The sequence below is a fragment of the Acanthopagrus latus genome, chromosome 20 (assembly GCF_904848185.1).
Source record: "Acanthopagrus latus isolate v.2019 chromosome 20, fAcaLat1.1, whole genome shotgun sequence".
Lineage (NCBI taxonomy): Eukaryota > Metazoa > Chordata > Actinopteri > Spariformes > Sparidae > Acanthopagrus > Acanthopagrus latus.
Genome location: NC_051058.1, coordinates 4,516,223 through 4,533,718, shown reverse-complemented (window position 1 = coordinate 4,533,718; position 17,496 = coordinate 4,516,223). Strand labels below are relative to the sequence as shown.

The window sequence follows — 17,496 nt, the reverse complement described above, 5'->3', positions numbered from 1 at the left end:
TCAGTATGTTACTGGATTTGAGTCGAACAGGGATGTGGCGTTCATAGTTTGACTGAAGTACCACACCCATTACATGGAATTGTGCCAGGAAAGTTTCAGACAGATCTCCAGTTGAGCTGTGTGGGAGTGGGTGAAACGCCATCCAAGAGGCACTAATGAAGAAAGTGGTCTTTTTGTATTCATCCAGTGAGATTTGATTGACCCCTTTTTGTGGAAATTTCTTCTTAGAAACCATAGCTGAGCTGCACGTCCAGTCACATTACCCTCCTCATAATTGACCTCGATGCTCCAAACCAGCGGGGCCGAAAGTAAGTAAAACCACGTCCAAGCGTTGAGCCACATCAGAGATAGAATAAAAGCACAGCTGCCAGTTTGAGTTCAGACAGTTTTTGTGCCTGATCCGCCTGATTTGACGCATCTTCTATGTCAGTTTTTTCCTCCTGGAAGGAGGTTCGACAGTGTATTTCTGAGGAAGGAATCTTTAGGAGTTCCCCGATAGTTTGCTGTCCTGCAAGTTTTAGACGGCACATTTTTTGCTTGGTGCAGGGGGATGTGGTTATCTAAATACCTGCCTCAGACAGCATTTGTTTCCGTCAGCAAGTCAGCCCGGGGAACTAGATGACTTCCAGATGTAGTTTGTCAGTAAAAACATAAATCGTCCGTAAATATGATCGTGTGTTCTATGACGTTTGTCTTACTTGTATTTGATGTTCACTTGTCATGTTTCATTTGCACGCAGGAAACAAAAAACTCACAACATGTGAGTTCACAGATTTTTCTCTCAGGGAGACACGGGGTCAGTTTTAGGTTCAACAATACAACAGAAATGTTTAACTGTGAAGCTCTCGATTAGAATCGCAGTGGAATAAAGAAGAAGGTGGCTGTCCTCACATGTCACAATAGAGTTCCTGTGATGTCTGGAAGTCAACATAAAGCATTCTGATGTAGCTGTTCTTATTCTCCAGGTGTGTGAAGAGTGAGTGGAGGGCAGTAGATATGGCATCCTCTGTGGATCCGCTGGTTCTGAAAGTATACTGGTGAGGGTCCAGGCTGGCAGAGAGACGATAGAGAAGCTCTGACTTAACTGCTTTCTCACCTCACTACAAGCTTGCCAATCATCACGTAAACTGCGTGTGTGAAAGTTGGGGGAAAGTTTCAGAAGTGCTGAGACAACAGAGCACACTGGCCCTTTTAGCTTTCTGGGCTAGCATGTTAACATTAGCTGACTAGCATAAAACCCAGTGGGTAAAGCTGAGGCTGATGGGAAAGTCCTAATTTTGCATTGGACAGAACACACTGACCCATCCATGTGTGTCCTTTCATTGTTATTGCTGCAGAAAGCTAAATTCGCCACTGGTGAGTATAGTACTGATGCATTTTAACAGGCTTGTGGGCAGACAGTGTGCTTACTAGTCCATCAAGTGCAACAAAGGCCCAAATAAGCAGACAAAACAGAGTCTACAATAACGACACTATAATAATACATGCCATGGATGCATGCGGTAATCCCAGAATGACTGAATCCTCTCCTACTTGGCTGCAACGTGCGACATTTTCCAACCAGAAACACAGCAGGATTATTTGGCCTAATGCTCACCAATTTCCATTGTCTCGTGCGACGGGAGGCTGTGGCTGCTGTGCTCTAGCATTCATGTTCAGCCTTCCCCCGGCTGTGGAACATTAAAGTAAATGTAAAATGATCTGCTCAGGGTGGATTCCTCCAGAACTCTTCACTCAGCGGGGCCTGCTGCAGTGCCATGCCAAGCCCGCATGAGCTGCGTTCAGCTTTTTTACCAGCGCGGCTCCATGGCTGGCACTGGCCCCGGAAGTTTGGCGGTTGTAAAAGTGAGATTTCGAGGGGAAGGGGGATGTCTGTGCACAATTAGCCGAAACAGAGCTATCCTTGTCAAGGTTCATTACGAAGAGCAGGAGGGACCCTTTGGCTGAAAAACGTGGAAATGTCACAAACTTAACTTATTTTGGCCGATTTCTCCGTCTGATCTTCCATCAGCTGTGTTGTAGTGATGAGAAGCACAGAGGAAAAGACATACAGAGGCTAGCTGGGTGGTCTGATAATTGTTTTAGAGGGTTACATGTTTTAGTTCATCCCAGCGATCAGAACATAAAACCTCAAATTGACCCACAGGAATCTCTCACCAGTCTCCAGTTCCACATAGACGAGTGACTCACTCTCAAACCCAGCTGCACGGTTCTCTTTATTCAACCCAACGTGTCTTATCAGGTCCTGTACCCCATCCTGCCGGACCTCCTGGACTGCAACCCATTCAGGGAGAGTCCTGACCTGCAGATGACTCGCGGGAGTGCTCAGGTCCTGAGTAGTGTCGGACTGCAGGTCCCTGCCGAGATCCAGCACCTTGTGGAGGTTCTGACTGACACCCGGAGGCTACTGTCAGACTGCCAGCTGCACCCAGAGATTTCCTCGCAGCTCATCGGCTACCTCTTCTACTTCATCAACGCATCGCTCTTCAACTCGCTCATGGAGAGAGGTAACAGTGCATCAGTGAGGAAAAAAAAAATCTACCTAATGTGTTATGGGGTACTGCTGTATGTGCTGTATTTTTGCTCATAGTACATCTCTTGTTTCCCCATCCACTTCAGGTGTGTTGCAGAGTCAGCTGTAAAAAAGCATGGGTTAACAATGGTTAATGAAGTAACCATTAGCTCGCTCTCTTAGCTATGAATATGAGTGAGCTAAATTGAGTCAGACATTTCATAGTTCCAGTTTCAGAGCACTCTGAGCATCGTCTGATATTTTTGGTCATACTTAAAACTGAACGTTCAAACAGAAAATTAATAGCGTTACAGATAAACAACAATTGTTCTACTACACTATGGGCAATAATCAGAATAATTCATCTTTAAGATAAAAAGTTAACTGGAAAAGGCTCATGTAAAAGGAAAAGTCAATGAATGACAGAGTGGAAACGCTAAACTAAACTGAAAGCATTTATTGGAAAGATGAAAATGAAAATGGCAATGCAATAAGGCAAAGAAAACGTCAAATGTCCATCAAAAGAGCATTTCTGCCAGTGGGGATGATAGATACCGTGGATATGTTTTACTGTGAACACACTGCTCCCTAGTAGCTGTCAGGAGACATGGCAGCGGTCACAGAGCTTATTCCTCTATTGTAATGCCACTCACCTGCGAGGACTGACTCAAGCAGAATGCATATAGAAAAAAATATAGCTGTGAAGCCAGAGTGAACGCACAGGGAGCTGATTTTAAAGACGGCTTTCTCCTGATGTATACACAGGCTCTGAGCCAGGTTTTTACCAGTGGTCTACAGGCATCCGCTTGCGGGCCAGCCTTGATTTGCTCCTGGACTGGGCCCATGCAGCTGGACTGGGAGAACTGGCCTTGGAGCACACGCAGACTCTCTCGTCATCAATCAATCTCTTGGCTACACCTTGGAAGAATTTACTGCAGGTAGAAACATGCTCACACTATTCACTTTCAGCAGAGCTGGATTTATGTAACTATAAATGACCACCAGAGACATAACAGGGTAGAGGAATGTACGCTGTACAGAGTGGACGAAAGAGTGTGTGCGTGAGTGTATGTGTGTGTGCTTTTGTGAGTCAGTGAATGAGAGAGAGAGAGAGAGAGAGAGAGAGAGAGAGAGAGAGATTGCATTTTTGCAGTTTTATATCACATATTGTATAAAATATGGATCTGAAATCAAATATCGTCCACTTATTGGAGTTCACCAGTGTGTTTGTTGTTGTGTGTTGTTCATCCAGATGTAAATGAAACATAATAACGCGATGCAGGAATTGTATGAAGTCATGGTGGTGATTTCAATAAAACAGGCACTAAATTGCTTTACCAACCAGCATATCCACAGCCCCACCAGAGGTCCATTCAGTCTTATTTCCCTGTCTAAGCTACAGCAGTTGTACAGGATTGTTCTGACCGACACATGATCGGTGATGCCAACGATCATGAGAACCACATCAGTCATCAACAGCAACATCATCATACTGCAAATATTTTATGCCCGTCACTTTGATCTCCTCAGCAGAGTCAGCTGTAACGTCTACTCAGCCTCCAGTGGACAGCTGGGAGAGAAACTATGTCATATGTAACATGTGATATGCCATGTTCTGCAAACATGTGCCCAGCAGCAAGCTGGTGTTGTCACTGACATTGCTAACATATCACTCTCAAAAGAGGCTGTCCCCCCCCGCCTGCTTCGAGACAGCCACTATTGGCCCTGTACCTAAAGAGTCTGCTGTGTGTAGTTTCAGTGACTTCTGCCATGTGGCACTCAACCCCATCCTGATAAAGTGCTCTGACAAACTGGTTCTCCAGCATGTCAAAGATAACGTCCCTGCCAGCCTGCACCCGCAACAGTATGCTTTCAGAACCAACAGAGCAACGTAGGATTCCATATCTGCCGCCGTGTTTTGAATTCTTTGATGCGAAAATGCATTTGCATAACTGAATCTAATATACTGAACAGCCGATCTGTGTGTGTGTGTGTGTGTGGATGTGTGTAGACATCTTGGGTGTCCTTGCGGTCTGACTACCCTGCCCTGAGTCCGGCCCAGCTGAACCACCTGCTGAGTCTTTACAGCCCAGCATCTCCGTGCACACACACCTGGTGTCCATCTGTTCACGAGCAGGCTGCAGCACAGAAGACTGGTGAGAGGTCAACATACTGGTCAGATTCCTCATCAGGATGTATTCTTAAATTAATTGCAGTTTTCTTTTCACGCGATGTGGCTCATCCTCCGTCAGCTGACGTCCTGGAGAGCTTTGACACCCTCCATCCTCTGGTGCTCCCAGATGGGGGCTACCAGTTTGAACTGGGGAAAGACGTGGCAGATCTGGACCTGCTGGTTGAGCTGGACAAACTTAGAGAGTTCATTACCAAGCAGTCAGACTCCACGTCCAGTGAGGTCACAGCTACGGAAGAACAAAAGGTATAACAAATGGTAAAAATGCCTTTTTGAGTTTCACATAATGCATGAAAAAGTAAAGCTGAACTGACGATAAATGACCATGAAAATTGAATAAAAGTTCTGATACCGCAAGACCTGTTTCTCCCGCCTCTTTTAACGATCTGGCATATAGCACGCATCACTCCTTCCGAGATCTTAAAGGTGCTGTAAGCATTGTCTTTGTTTTAGCTGACCTCGTGTCTTCAGGTCTTTGTTCTGACTGGATAAAGTGAGCAGGGGAATAAGAAAATGTTTTTCTTTTTTTTTGCAATGCATGAGCAAGGGGAAGAGAAATCCCTGCGAAAATCATCAATTTGATTATCATAATTTCACGTCATTCAGTCCGATAAAATTAGGAAAGTCTAGAGGAGCTTACTTAAGAATAATGTGTGCTCAAAACTGTTGATTTACCACTAATCGCAGTATACAGGTTGATGCTAATGCTGTTTGCTCATAAACTGAAGTACTGGACAAGTTAAAGTTGTACAAAAGTTACACTATATTACCAAAAGTATTCGCTCACCCATTCAAATGATCAGAATCAGGTGTTCTAATCACTTGGCCTGGCCCCAGGTGTATAAATTCAAGCACTCAGGCATGCAGACTGTGAAACAAGACATTTGTGAAAGAATGGGCCGCTCTCAGGAGCTCAGTGAATTCCAGCGTGGAACTGTCATAGGATGCCACTTGTGCAACAAATCCAGTCGTGAAATTTCCTCGCTCCTAAATATTCCACAGTCAACTGTCAGCTCTATTATAACAAAATGGAAGCGTTTGGGAACAACAGCAACTCAGCCACGAAGTGGTAGGCCACGTAAAGTGACGGAGAGGGGTCAGCGGATGCTGAAGCGCATAGTGCAAAGAGGTCGCCGACTTTCTGCACAGTCAATTGCTAGAGAGCTACAAACTTCATGTGACCTTCAGATTAGCCCAAGTACAGTACGCAGAGAGCTTCATGGAATGGGTTTCCATGGCCGAGCAGCTGCAGCCAAGCCACACATCACCAAGTGCAATGCAAGGCGTCGGATGCAATGGTGTAAAGCACGCCGTCACTGGCCTCTAGAGCAGTGGAGACGCGTTCTCTGGAGTGATGAATCACGCTTTTCCATCTGGCAATCTGATGGACGAGTCTGGGTTTGGAGGTTGCCAGGAGAACGGTACATTTCAGATTGCATTGTGCCAACTGTGAAATTTGGTGGAGGAGGAATTATGGTATGGGGTTGTTTTTCAGGAGCTGGGCTTGGCCCCTTAGTTCCAGTGAAAGGAACATTGAATGCTTCAGGATACCAAAACATTTTGGACAATTCCATGCTCCCAACCTTGTGGGAACAGTTTGGAGCGGGCCCCTTCCTCTTCCAACATGACTGTGCACCAGTGCACAAAGCAAGGTCCATAAAGACGTGGATGACAGAGTCTGGTGTGGATGAACTTGACTGGCCTGCACAGAGTCCTGACCTGAACCCGATAGAACACCTTTGGGATGAATTAGAGCGGAGACTGAGAGCCAGGCCTTCTCGACCAACATCAGTGTATGACCTCACCAATGCGCTTTTGGAAGAATGGTCAAAAATTCCTATAAACACTCTCCTCAACCTTGTGGACAGTCTTCCCAGAAGAGTTGAAGCTGTAATAGCTGCAAAAGGTGGACCGACATCATATTGAATTCTATGAGTTAGGAATGGGATGGCACTTCAGTTCATAGAATGAGTAAAGGCAGGTGAGCGAATACTTTTGGTAATATAGTGTATTTCAACTCATTCTGAAGGGGAACAGGAATGTGTGCACCGCATTTGATGCCGGTCCTTCCAATAGTTGAGACCGCAATAGTTTCAAATCCACAAATGTCAACATCATGGTGGCACTCCAGAAGATATCAGGGGTACGTCAGAGTCATCTGAGGTCATTCTCTGCAGATCATGAATGTCTGTTCAAAGCTTCACAGCAATCCATCCGCTGGTTGTTGAGATATTTCAATCTGGACAGATAAGGTAGACTTAATGACAGGCCAGCATCACTATCAAATCGTTCAAACTGTCATCACTGTCTGCCATGGTGTCTGTTGGATATCACGACTGGAGAACACTTAAAACACTAGCTTTCAAGCTGCAACTATCGTCTTTTCAAAACGTTTTTATTGCCGTGTTTTCGTTTATTTGGCGTCACGTCTTTACAACAACTGCATATTCATCTTTAGATATGTCCTTTCACAGTAAATCATGTTTCAGTTTTTTTTTTTGTTTTAACACATAACAACACAGACAGAGCATCAACATCATGTCTTGAGTTTGAGTTATAAGGTTATAAAGAGATGAATAAACATTTCTTCTTTTTATAAGGTATTCTTTTATATCCATCCTTATTTGCTGTCTCCTTTGATTTAGGATCCCTATGTTTTATCTCCAAATGGTCTCCTTTTTCTCAGAACCTAATATGAAATTATCTGTCATCATCTATCGTCTATCTCGTGATTTATTACTGTATATAAATCTCTTTGAAACCTAAGAAAATAGTCGAGCCTCAAGTAAACACTGTGCGGGTGAGAAGTATCGTCCCTTTTTGTACGATTCAAATGTCTCCAAATGTCTGAGGGTCCCAGCTCCTCTATCACTAATTTGATATTTTTGGTAGTTTTCGATGTGTCAAGAATCGGGCAAAGTCTAATATTGAAGTCTCCCCCACAGATTACATTGCCTTGAGCCTCAGAGCTCACCAATTTAATCATTTGTTTGTACAATTTCCATTTAGATCCTTGGGGAGCGCAACATTTCTGTCTTTCTTTTCATATGTGCACTTAAAATGCTATTTGTTGGAAATCTAAGCCTGACTGCAGGAGGAAGAATATTGGTTAAATCTCCATCACTTAGTTTTTCGTGCCCTGATTCTGTCTGGCATCTTGTATCTCCCTCTCCAACTTTGTCATAACCTTGCTCCTCTTGATTGGATCTCACAGCCCACTGATATTGTACATGATCATTTTAGATGACTGAATACTTTGCATTTTGTGTCTTTGCTTTAAGCTCATGTAAACCCGTACCTAAGTCACATCCTAGCACCCCTGGTGCTGTAAAGAACAATAGCATGAACTACAACAAAATCGTTAACCTTTAACACAGTAATTAGATTGTGAATACTTACATTTACTTCCAATATGAAGGCCTCTTTGTTATGACAATATGTATGCTATTTCTATTACAGCATGAGTATATTGACGATACTTATCTAGTGTCTCGGTGACTGGAGCCACTCCTTGAAGCCTCTCCTGGGGCTTTGGGGTTTTATCGGTTTTGTCGTTTTCCACCTGACCGCCAAGTCAGATGGGATATCTGATCGAGGAGGGAAGATGTTTCTTTCAGAACCATCACCGGTATCCCCCTCTCTGCCGTGTCCGCCATTGCTTCGTCTGCCGAGTTGTAAATCACTGTAGCTTCATTGTAAAACACTCTCAGTCTGGCCGGGAGTGGAGACTGAAACTTTATACTTCTTTCCTCCAGCACAACTTTCGCCTTTGAATACTCCCTCCGTTTCTGCAGCAGCTCGAGTGCGTAGTCGTGGTCCAGACGTGTTCTTTTTCCCTGGAAGTCGAATCTCCTCTTCTGCCAGGCTATTTTACTGACCTCCGTCATTCTGTAGCTTGAGAACTTGACCACGATTGATTTGGTGGGGCTTCAGTCGGAGGTTTCGGGGTGAGAGCCCGGAGCGCCAATCCTTTCAAGAGCAGATCTTTCATGAAAGTAATCACTGATGCCACGCTTTCTTCAGCTCCTTCCCTTTCCCCATGTATTCTTACATTGTCACAACACGAATGCCTCTCCAAATTAGTCGATTTAGTCTCTGTTTGTATCTGAAGCTTCACCAGCTCCGACAAAACGCCCTCCAACGACTGGATTCAGATCTCAGCCGCGTTGATTCGTGTCTCCGCTTCTTCCACTCCTGCAGATTCTGCTATCGTATCCCATTTAGTTGGAGTCCCTCTGGAATTCTTGCAGCTCTCTCAATATCAAGTCCAACTTAACTACGGGTTAGGCCCGAATCGCTGTCCAGCTGCATATTGGCCTCCATGTGGCTAATGCTACTAGCTTACAGCAGTTGACCTTCTTCCTTGTCATTGTGTTTTCTACATCGTGCAAGACTTTTCTTCCTCTTCCTGATAGGTATAGTCACTTGCCCACTGTAGTTAAACTTGCTTTGGCATTTCTTTTAATAAATTCTAGATTTATCGGTCATCTTTTGATTGTTGCTGTCGGGAAACTGTTGCCTCTTTCTGTAATCAAGTGATGGTCCCTTCGCCATTTAAAAAAAAAATCTAAATTACTTTGTGTATGTTACAGGGGCTACTTGTAGTGCCACAACCACGTTATCTACTTAAGTATGTGTCATTGTTTTGTATACAACTCTCTCTTCTCTTAAGGGTGTAATAATTTAATACAACTTCCATCAAACACGTTTCTAAATTACTCTTCTTTTTAAACTTTCTACAGAGCCACGGAACCTTTTTACGTTTAGTGCATAGTTTCATGTTCAATGGACATTAATGAGAGTAGTGTTGATATTGTCCTCTAACTCTTTTTAAGTGTATTTCTCAAAGCTAACCCAAACTGTGGCTTTGATTGATTGATCGCTCCGTATTGTTCTCATGCTTTTTGTCAACCAGGGTGGAACTATTACCACGGAGGCTAAACTGGCTAAGATGGATGATCTTCCAAAGACCTGTCTGGGCACCTTGGATACGATTCCGGTGGTTTTATCTCCGGCCGCCGTCCCCTCTGCTGCCGCTGGTGCCTTACCTCGATCACCCTCATCACCACCCTCTCCTTCCTCCAGCCAGAACCTGGATGAGCTCAACTCCTGCAGTGCCCTTCTTTTGCCCCAAAAGCTGAGAACTCCAGAGCTACAAACCAGAGAGACTGAGACCAGCGAGATGAGCAGGTCAGCTCCGGACCCCTCCTGCCTCCTCACCCCACCCAACAACCCCCACATCATAGACACTGCTGACTTGGTAAACGCATACCAGAATAAATGGACGAAGGGTGACAGTCAATCGCTTTCATGGTCCTCTGCTGTAGATGCACATGATGAAGGTAAGTAATATAATACCATTCATGTTGTTATTTGTTTGTTCGAAAAACTGAATATATCCTTTATTTCATCCCTAGGTGGATTAGTGTTTGAATGTCTGGCTGCACTGAAAGCAGACATGAAATCCGATTGTCCAAACGTGAAAGGTTTTGTTGAACTGAGAGAGGAAGAGGGGGAGCAGGAGGAGGAAGAGACGGACGACCTTTCTGAGGTCAATAACGACGAGCTTTTTAGCTTGGAGCTGGAGAGAGGTGAAAGAGGAGTTGGCCTCGCTCTCGTTGATACAAGGGTAAGTGAAGAAGACGTGACGTCATAAGTCATAGTTAACGATGCATCACACCTGAAACTTCCAACCAGAGAGCCTCATATTACGTCACTCTTTAAATTTCTGTATGTTTTTTGGATGGTGCCTTCTTTAGAGCACACATATTTTTGTGGGCTACCCCTGAAGTTAGCATCAGCCTAGTTGCCTTGGGAAAAACCTACCTACCTTGGATTTCTGAAGTCATGATGTTGAATCAGGGCTAGCCTCTGCTCCACTAGCTCCTGTAGCTCAGTGCCGTCTCTCATTAAGCATCTTCCTTCAGTTCACTTTCCATATTCTTGGACAAATTGCCTTCAGCTGCTTTGTTCTCATTTGAAACAGGTGACATTTTTTGCATAAAAACATCTGCAGTCCCCATGAAAATGTGCGGTGTGTTAACATAGTCCACTGTAACATTTTGTATTTGCTAAGACAGCTCCCAAACATGTCTACTTCTTAGTATATATGGATCACCACCAGACATCAGCTGTAGCATACTTTGTGTTTATTGCTAACAAGTAAATGTTAATATGCCAAACAAAGATGGTTAGCATAGTTTAATCGATTTTTTGGCTCTGCTTTGCAACTACTTTTTTTTTTGATGTACATTTTAACCAGACAGGTACAAGTCATTACTCTGAATAGATGGTACAGAGATGTTAAATTCAACTATGGTGAATATAACAGTCTTAACGATAAGGATTTGTTTTTTTCTTGTTTTTATTCTATTTTTTTTTTTTTTTTACTTTACTACCAGAACGTTTTCATGTAAGTCCTAACTTTTACATTGAGTGGTAATTTTCCAGAGGAACACTGAGGCCCAAATTCTAGTTTAACAGTTTGGAAGACTGAGGACCGTAAGAGTTCTGCTGCCTTTTCAACCTGTGGGACTCTGAATCTTGTATTTAATGGCAAATGCTAATATTCTTGAAATAAAACATAAGGCAGGTATGATGTGATTTAACAGCCACAACACACCATTCTTTAGTATGTGCAGTATGAAAACTTGACTCGAGCCTTTGACCTACAATCTTTTTAGTCTGTTTAATAATTAAATATTGATTTCACAATGGAATGGACGTGGAATAATGATGTAATGATGTAATACATCATTCTGTCCTCCAGCCTTGGCAGTCTGGCAAAATTTCTATCTGCCTCCATGTCTCCATTAGAGACTGAAGTAATCAATGAACACAATTCATTCCGTGTTGTTGGTAAAATTGGACACTGGAAGACCAAAAGTGATTTGTGTTCTTTGAATTATTAATAAGTCAATTCTTTAGAGACACTCCACCAATTGGTCTGCATATTACTAATACTAGGATAATCACAGTTTCAGCGAGCCTTGTTTGCTTCTGACCACAATATCTGTCATCTGTGGGTCCTTGACATCTGACAGGACACTTCCTTGAGGGTGAAAGGCATCTTCATCCGTGCGGTGGTCCCAGACTCTCCTGCAGCTCGCTGTGAGAAACTAGCACCAGGAGACAGGATCCTGGCCGTTAACGGAATCAGTGTTGTTGGACTTGACTACCAGAGGTAATCGAAACCTGAGGATTCTCATGATTCAAATCTAATTAAACACATTTTTTTAAAAATCATCTCTTCCACTTCTTTGTCTCTCGGCAGTGGAAAGGAGCTGATCCAGTCATCAGGTGATAGACTGAGGTTACTGGTGGCCAGATCTGACTGGATGGCTAAGGCTATAGAGACCAGCTGCTGACAGCGTTCTTTCTCTGCTGGTTTTGAACCAGATTTAAAGATGGAGCATCTTAATCATTCCAGTTCAACATATGGACCTTCCCAATCAGTGTTGATGGTAAATGTAGTTAAATGAGGCAATAAATCCCTCAGTGTGTGGTGTATTGACTGAGAAAGCTGGGTTATTACAGTTGTCCTGCTTGCACAGCCCGCCTACATGTACCAGGATGCATTACAGCCAGTCTCGTGATGCTCCTTCCCCAGACACTTCCCAAACATGCCCAGCATGTGGTTTTGGCCATTTCAGGCCTGTGTACAAAAAGGCATCTGAAATACATTAAGCCACGTCATTGTCATAAAGGTGGAGAAGAGAAAATATGTGAAGGTTTTAATTTATATAATACTACATATGTATACATTTTACTGTTTTTTTATAGGGTAGTGTTGTGTAATACGCATAGTTTATCATCCATTGGATCTTAGTCTAGTGATTGAAATATGAATTCATAACATTTGTCACAAAAAAAAAACTGTAAAGACATGGTGTAAAATAAAAAAAATAACAATAATATGAAAGGTGGCCGAGTGGATTTATGGACTAATAACAGTTTACTGATGACAGGTAGGTCAGGTCACACGTAGTCTACCATTCAGGTCATACTTTAAGCAACGTTAAATGAAACAAAGATTTTTTATTTTTTTTATTTTGTGGTATTACTAATGATTCAAAACAATGATCAGAAGAATGGGACCCCATCAACATGCTGCTCGCTCACTTGACAGCAGCTGCGAGTGTGAGGAATATTATCTGTGATCTGCTAACAAGAAGAGCCTCATGGTATGAGTGTGTAAACAAATGAGATTTGGCAGAGCAAGTCACTTGGTTTGGTTTTTAAGTCACTCTATACAGCTGAGTCAGCTTCCTCTTTTTTTTTCTTTTTCTTTTTTTTTGGGCGGGGGGGGATTTTAATCCCATACAAATTTATATTTGACATCTTTCATCTGGTCTTTGTAAACTGCATCGAAGTACTCTGCTTCGGCCACGGTTAGTTGGTTTTTCCAGTCTCCCACAATACCTGAAACACAACATGCAACGGAAATCATAATAAACGCTGGGTGTGCTTATTTCAAATGATGGTTTTCTTGACTAAAAATACAGTCTGCAGTTTGGTACATTGTATAAAGCTTGTGTAAAGTTGTATCGCATAGTTAGCCGTTCCCAGTGAATGCCATTCGTCTCTATAGGTGGCAGACAATGAGATCAGGTTCTTGTAACTCACCTTTCCTGAGAAATTCTGACTTTGTCTGGTCCAGGAACTCGCGAGGAACTGTAGAGTAGTTTGACATTTTGTTCTGCTTCATGTTCTTGAACAGACATCGGTCCGCTATCCTCTCGATCACCTCAGCATCCAACGATTTCTCCAGGAACTGAGCAATTCGTGACACTGAGTCCTTCAGGTCCTGCAACACACAGACACACATCTCACATGCCTGCATTTATCCTCACAGTACTGACTGTCTTTACTCGTTATGCCGGAATTGTTGGGCAGTTTTTGTGGATTAATGTTACCTCTTACCATTTTCATCTCTTCATAGGAGATGTACATTATGCGCTCTTTATCCTCAGCATTCAGCCAGCTTTTTACATGATCAAACCATGAGCCAAACATGACTGGGAGAGAAAAGAAAGCCTTCATCATCCTGTATATAATCACTGCACTGAAGTTTGTCCCATTTTAAATCTGGTCAGCAGGTAAATGACTGTAGCTGGTTTATAAAATAAAGTCAGGTTGAGGGTTCCTGTGTGTTGAATTAGAAATAAATGCTGTATATCGAACAATGAGAGCAACCTTTTCCATCGAGGAACTTGCGGAGGAACTCGCTCTGTGAGCCGGGGTTTACCAGGTACGATGCCATCCCATAATAGTGAAAGGAAGACGTGAATACATCTTTGGGGTTCCTCATGACATAGATGACCTGAAATGATGATATGACATGCATTAATCATTAATAGAGCTTTGAACATTCAACCCCTCTCAGTCTTCAAACATGTTGTGTGACACATTCATGACCGCATGGCGTTAATGTGCTCTGTCGTGTTGACATCTCTGTCTTCAACGCCACCATGTTGTAAGGCCAAGGCCCCTTTATATTCCAGCCAAAAAAAAACCATTTTGCTATATGAACCTAAGCTTCACACATAATAATAATCCCTAAATAGGGGCTTCATGTTGTTTTCAAGTATCATATATGTGGCACAGATGACTGGGGCTAACTGAGAGGAGTCAAATTACTTCTCTGAGATGCTGTTCTAAAGACACAATTCCCTCCATAACGAATGATTGCTTGTTAGTAGTTTGTATTCATACCACTGACTCCTGTCTCATACGTGGCAGAATTACCTTTGGCTTGGCTTCGAAGAAGGATGCTGGCATCATGTTGTAGTGGAAGTGTGTGGCGAACACGCGTGGGGACGGCCGCTGTTCAAGGTTTAGGACACAGGAGCGCTGTTCCTCCAGCCATGGAACGCGGTCCCAGTTAGGAAGAGCGTCAACAGAAGCTGGGTCGCCTCCACTCACGACCAGAGGAGCAATCTCCTGCATCCAGGTCGTACCTACCAAAGGAAACAAAAAGTGTACAGTAACACTAATGAGTAATGCTCACTGTTTCTATTCATTTTTGATTTACCCCTTACTTTCACACACCAAAATGAAAGCTACTAAGGTGTTCCTGTACAACAAACACTGGAAAAAAAATGTGTGAATTGTACATTTATCAAAAAGTATACAGCAAAATGAGCAACTGTTTTTTTTTTCTTTTTAATGGGTTTAAATTGTACACAGCCCTGTTCTCTGAGTCTGTTCATGAGCAATGCAAACATTGTTATAACCATTAATGATAAATGTGGTGATGGAGGTTCTCAGCGTTCTCCCTTTGCTGAGGTTACAATTCCATCTGCCCTTAAGGCAAATTAACATGAAATACAATAATTTAACAATTTTGTTTTATGTCAATTTATCTTTTTGTGTCATTTATAGATATCAAGATATAAGGATGAATTCCGTTTGAAACTCAGTGGCTATTTTTTTGTTATAATAATACAATGATGATATCATAATAATGCAATGCTCACACAGTATTTTGAGTATTAGTGACTTTTCTTCATGTTAATGTTTGATGTGTTATCGATAGCAGGCATTTATTTAAAGGGGGTGTCTGTTTCGCCAAAGCTTAAGTCTAAATTGCTCCCAACTCCTCTGCTGTTCTGCTCAGTGGTCATGTGTCCACAAGCACTTTTTTCAAACCGAGCCAATCCCAATTTGCTTTTCCATTAACAGCTTCAAGGTGATTAGTGGACTTCACAGATAAGATGGCAGCACGGGCTACAAACCTGGAACCAGCTCAGACCTGTTCCGACTCTCTAAGAACATGCATCATCTGGTCCTCTATCAGTTTCTCTATCATGGCCTCAGGGCAAAGGTCAGATTTGTGAAAAGTGAAATGCACATGTACAACTTACAATCAGGACCTATGGTCAAAGTTCTTTGTACCAGGGGCTCTCAGTTTTGTTTTGGTTTTGTTTTTTTGGTTTTTTTGGTTTTTTTTATCCATGTTACTCATTTACTTCTCCATTCGTCTGAAAGCTTCAGTTACCGCTCAGATTACATTTTTGCCTCCCCCTTCCTGTCCAGTGAAAACCGTGTGTCTGCAGATGTGTTGATGTTTGCTGCAAACTGAAGAACGAGGTGTGTTCCTCTGCGCGCTGGAACTTTCTCCTTATTTTTCCGCCAAATAAACTATTTTAAAGATGATCCTGGAAATCGCACCATTACAGTGTCATCTAAACATGACGCTGCTTTGAAACATGTCGCCTACTGGTACATACTAGATGGCAGCCTTGTGTGAAAGGTGCGAACGAGTGTTTTCAGAAGCTTCTTCGCGGATTTTCTTGACGTGTGCCACCTGATTACGTCACAAGACGCCACATGTTCCCAGTACAACGCCCGGCTGACGCTGAAACAAGGCACCGAACACTTCCGTCTTGTGGGGCTAACAACAGGGAGAGCCAAGCGAACCTGTGACAGAGACAGTGTGAGATACAGCTGAGTGTACCTGTGACAGCTCACCTGACTTTGGATAGGTTGCAACGAGGATATCATCTGGGCGAAACGAAAAGTCCTCGTAGTACTTCAGACTGTGTGGAGGGTGCAGCAGTGCGGGCATATAGACCCCCTTATACACTGTGTACAGATCTGCCTCAGTCATCCTTCAGAAACAGGAGAAACAGGAAAACCATCAGACGTCAGGTCTATACAGTAGATATTACGGTAATGCAATGCAAGAACAGAATTCAAAATAAAAGCACTGTCAGCGACCTATGACCGCAGTTTGCAGTTTCACATGTTGATTGACATTTCAGTCTCTCAATTAACTGATGAATTAAATGGTCGACTTATTACTTATATAATTGAGCATTCAATAATTCCTTGTTTACTTAATTCATTGAACCATCCTAATTCTGAACACAGTGAAGCCTCAGAATGTGTGACTAATTAGTCAAGTAATACCAGGAGCTTCTGATGTGGAATTTCAAAGTAAAAGCCAACTTAATAATCACATATTTTCAGTATTTTCCTCCAAATTCAGATGGATATTTCAAGGACACTGCCTGTTTCCAGAGATGCATTTTACAGAAAATTAATCGGAAATTTCAAATATTTACAATATTTGACCTAAATTCAGATTTACATTTAAAGAAAACTACCTAACTAGGCTAATTTCAGTTGCGATATGATAGCACTCCACCTCAGAGAGTCACTCATATATTAGCAGGAACTTCTGAAGCGGAATCAGAACTTCCTGCTGTTATAGGAGTGTGAAAGATGTGAAATATTGAAAGGTTCTTTGAAAGCTCACACAAACTGCATTGCTGCCTTGTAATTTTATTTTATTTTATTTTATTTTAGAAATGAGCAGCTGCAGGGGTATGGACAGTTGGAAAGGTTGAACATTCATTTTGAGCCTCCAGGGGCCCTTACAATAAAATTTACTGAAAACTGAACTGAACCCCCTAAACAAGTTTTCCTGAAAAGCTATATATTTATTTATATTTGGCGAGGTTACATCTACACATAGTTTTGTATATTGTGTAGTATACGCAAGAAATATCAAGATCAATTTTTAATCTAAAATGTATTTCAATGTATTTACCACATCATGGAATATATTACATTTCTGATTATATGATATGGAATACATAACTCCTCTTACTACCCAATAATACAGTTGAAATCATTCTCAAAGAAGAAAATAGGGCAATTTTCCCCAATAAATTATTATAAGTTGTATTCCAAAGGTAGGTTACAGACCAAATGTTGAGCTGTACACATCAGCAGAGCTGAGCTGGACGTCTTGAACTGTAGGGGGCAGTGCAGCGCCGTGCAGCGT

At 42.5% G+C, this 17,496-nt stretch overlaps 2 protein-coding genes across 4 annotated transcripts in view; one reads left to right on the top strand and one right to left on the bottom strand.

Moving 5' to 3' along the window:
- LOC119009727 (ras-associating and dilute domain-containing protein-like) overlaps nt 1–12,594 on the top strand; it is a 29,869-nt gene extending 17,275 nt beyond the window's left edge. For both annotated transcript variants that reach the window (XM_037081263.1, XM_037081262.1), the window contains exons 11-18: nt 2,243–2,507; nt 3,278–3,450; nt 4,524–4,668; nt 4,765–4,949; nt 9,619–10,045; nt 10,121–10,332; nt 11,747–11,886; nt 11,977–12,594. In XM_037081263.1, the coding sequence (XP_036937158.1) occupies nt 2,243–2,507; nt 3,278–3,450; nt 4,524–4,668; nt 4,765–4,949; nt 9,619–10,045; nt 10,121–10,332; nt 11,747–11,886; nt 11,977–12,070 (1,641 nt within the window). In that variant the 3' untranslated portion in view covers nt 12,071–12,594. The remainder of the gene's footprint in view (nt 1–2,242; nt 2,508–3,277; nt 3,451–4,523; nt 4,669–4,764; nt 4,950–9,618; nt 10,046–10,120; nt 10,333–11,746; nt 11,887–11,976) is intronic.
- A 396-nt stretch (nt 12,595–12,990) lies between these two features.
- Nucleotides 12,991–17,496, bottom strand: LOC119009730 (sulfotransferase 2B1-like). 2 transcript variants are annotated; one of them, XM_037081266.1, is made up of 7 exons: nt 17,418–17,496; nt 16,176–16,315; nt 14,451–14,662; nt 13,899–14,025; nt 13,626–13,720; nt 13,329–13,509; nt 12,991–13,124 (listed from the first exon to the last, which is right to left on the bottom strand). In XM_037081266.1, the coding sequence occupies exons 2-7, from the start codon at nt 16,312–16,314 to the stop codon at nt 13,015–13,017; spliced, it is 864 nt and encodes a 287-aa protein (XP_036937161.1). In that variant the 5' UTR covers nt 16,315; nt 17,418–17,496; the 3' UTR covers nt 12,991–13,014. The 2 variants fall into 2 exon arrangements, with proteins under 2 accessions (XP_036937161.1, XP_036937162.1); XM_037081267.1 differs by lacking the exon at nt 17,418–17,496 and having other exon boundaries at nt 16,176–16,364.

Coding starts and splice junctions, on each gene's coding strand:
- LOC119009730 (XM_037081266.1), bottom strand. CDS start 16,314: ATGACTGAGGCAGATCTGTACACAGTGTATAAGGGGGTCTATATGCCC. Junction 13,721..13,898: donor CAAGTTCCTCGATGGAAAAG/GTTGCTCTCATT, acceptor TTTCTCTCCCAG/TCATGTTTGGCTCATGGTTT. Junction 13,125..13,328: donor GTCAGAATTTCTCAGGAAAG/GTGAGTTACAAG, acceptor GTTGTGTTTCAG/GTATTGTGGGAGACTGGAAA.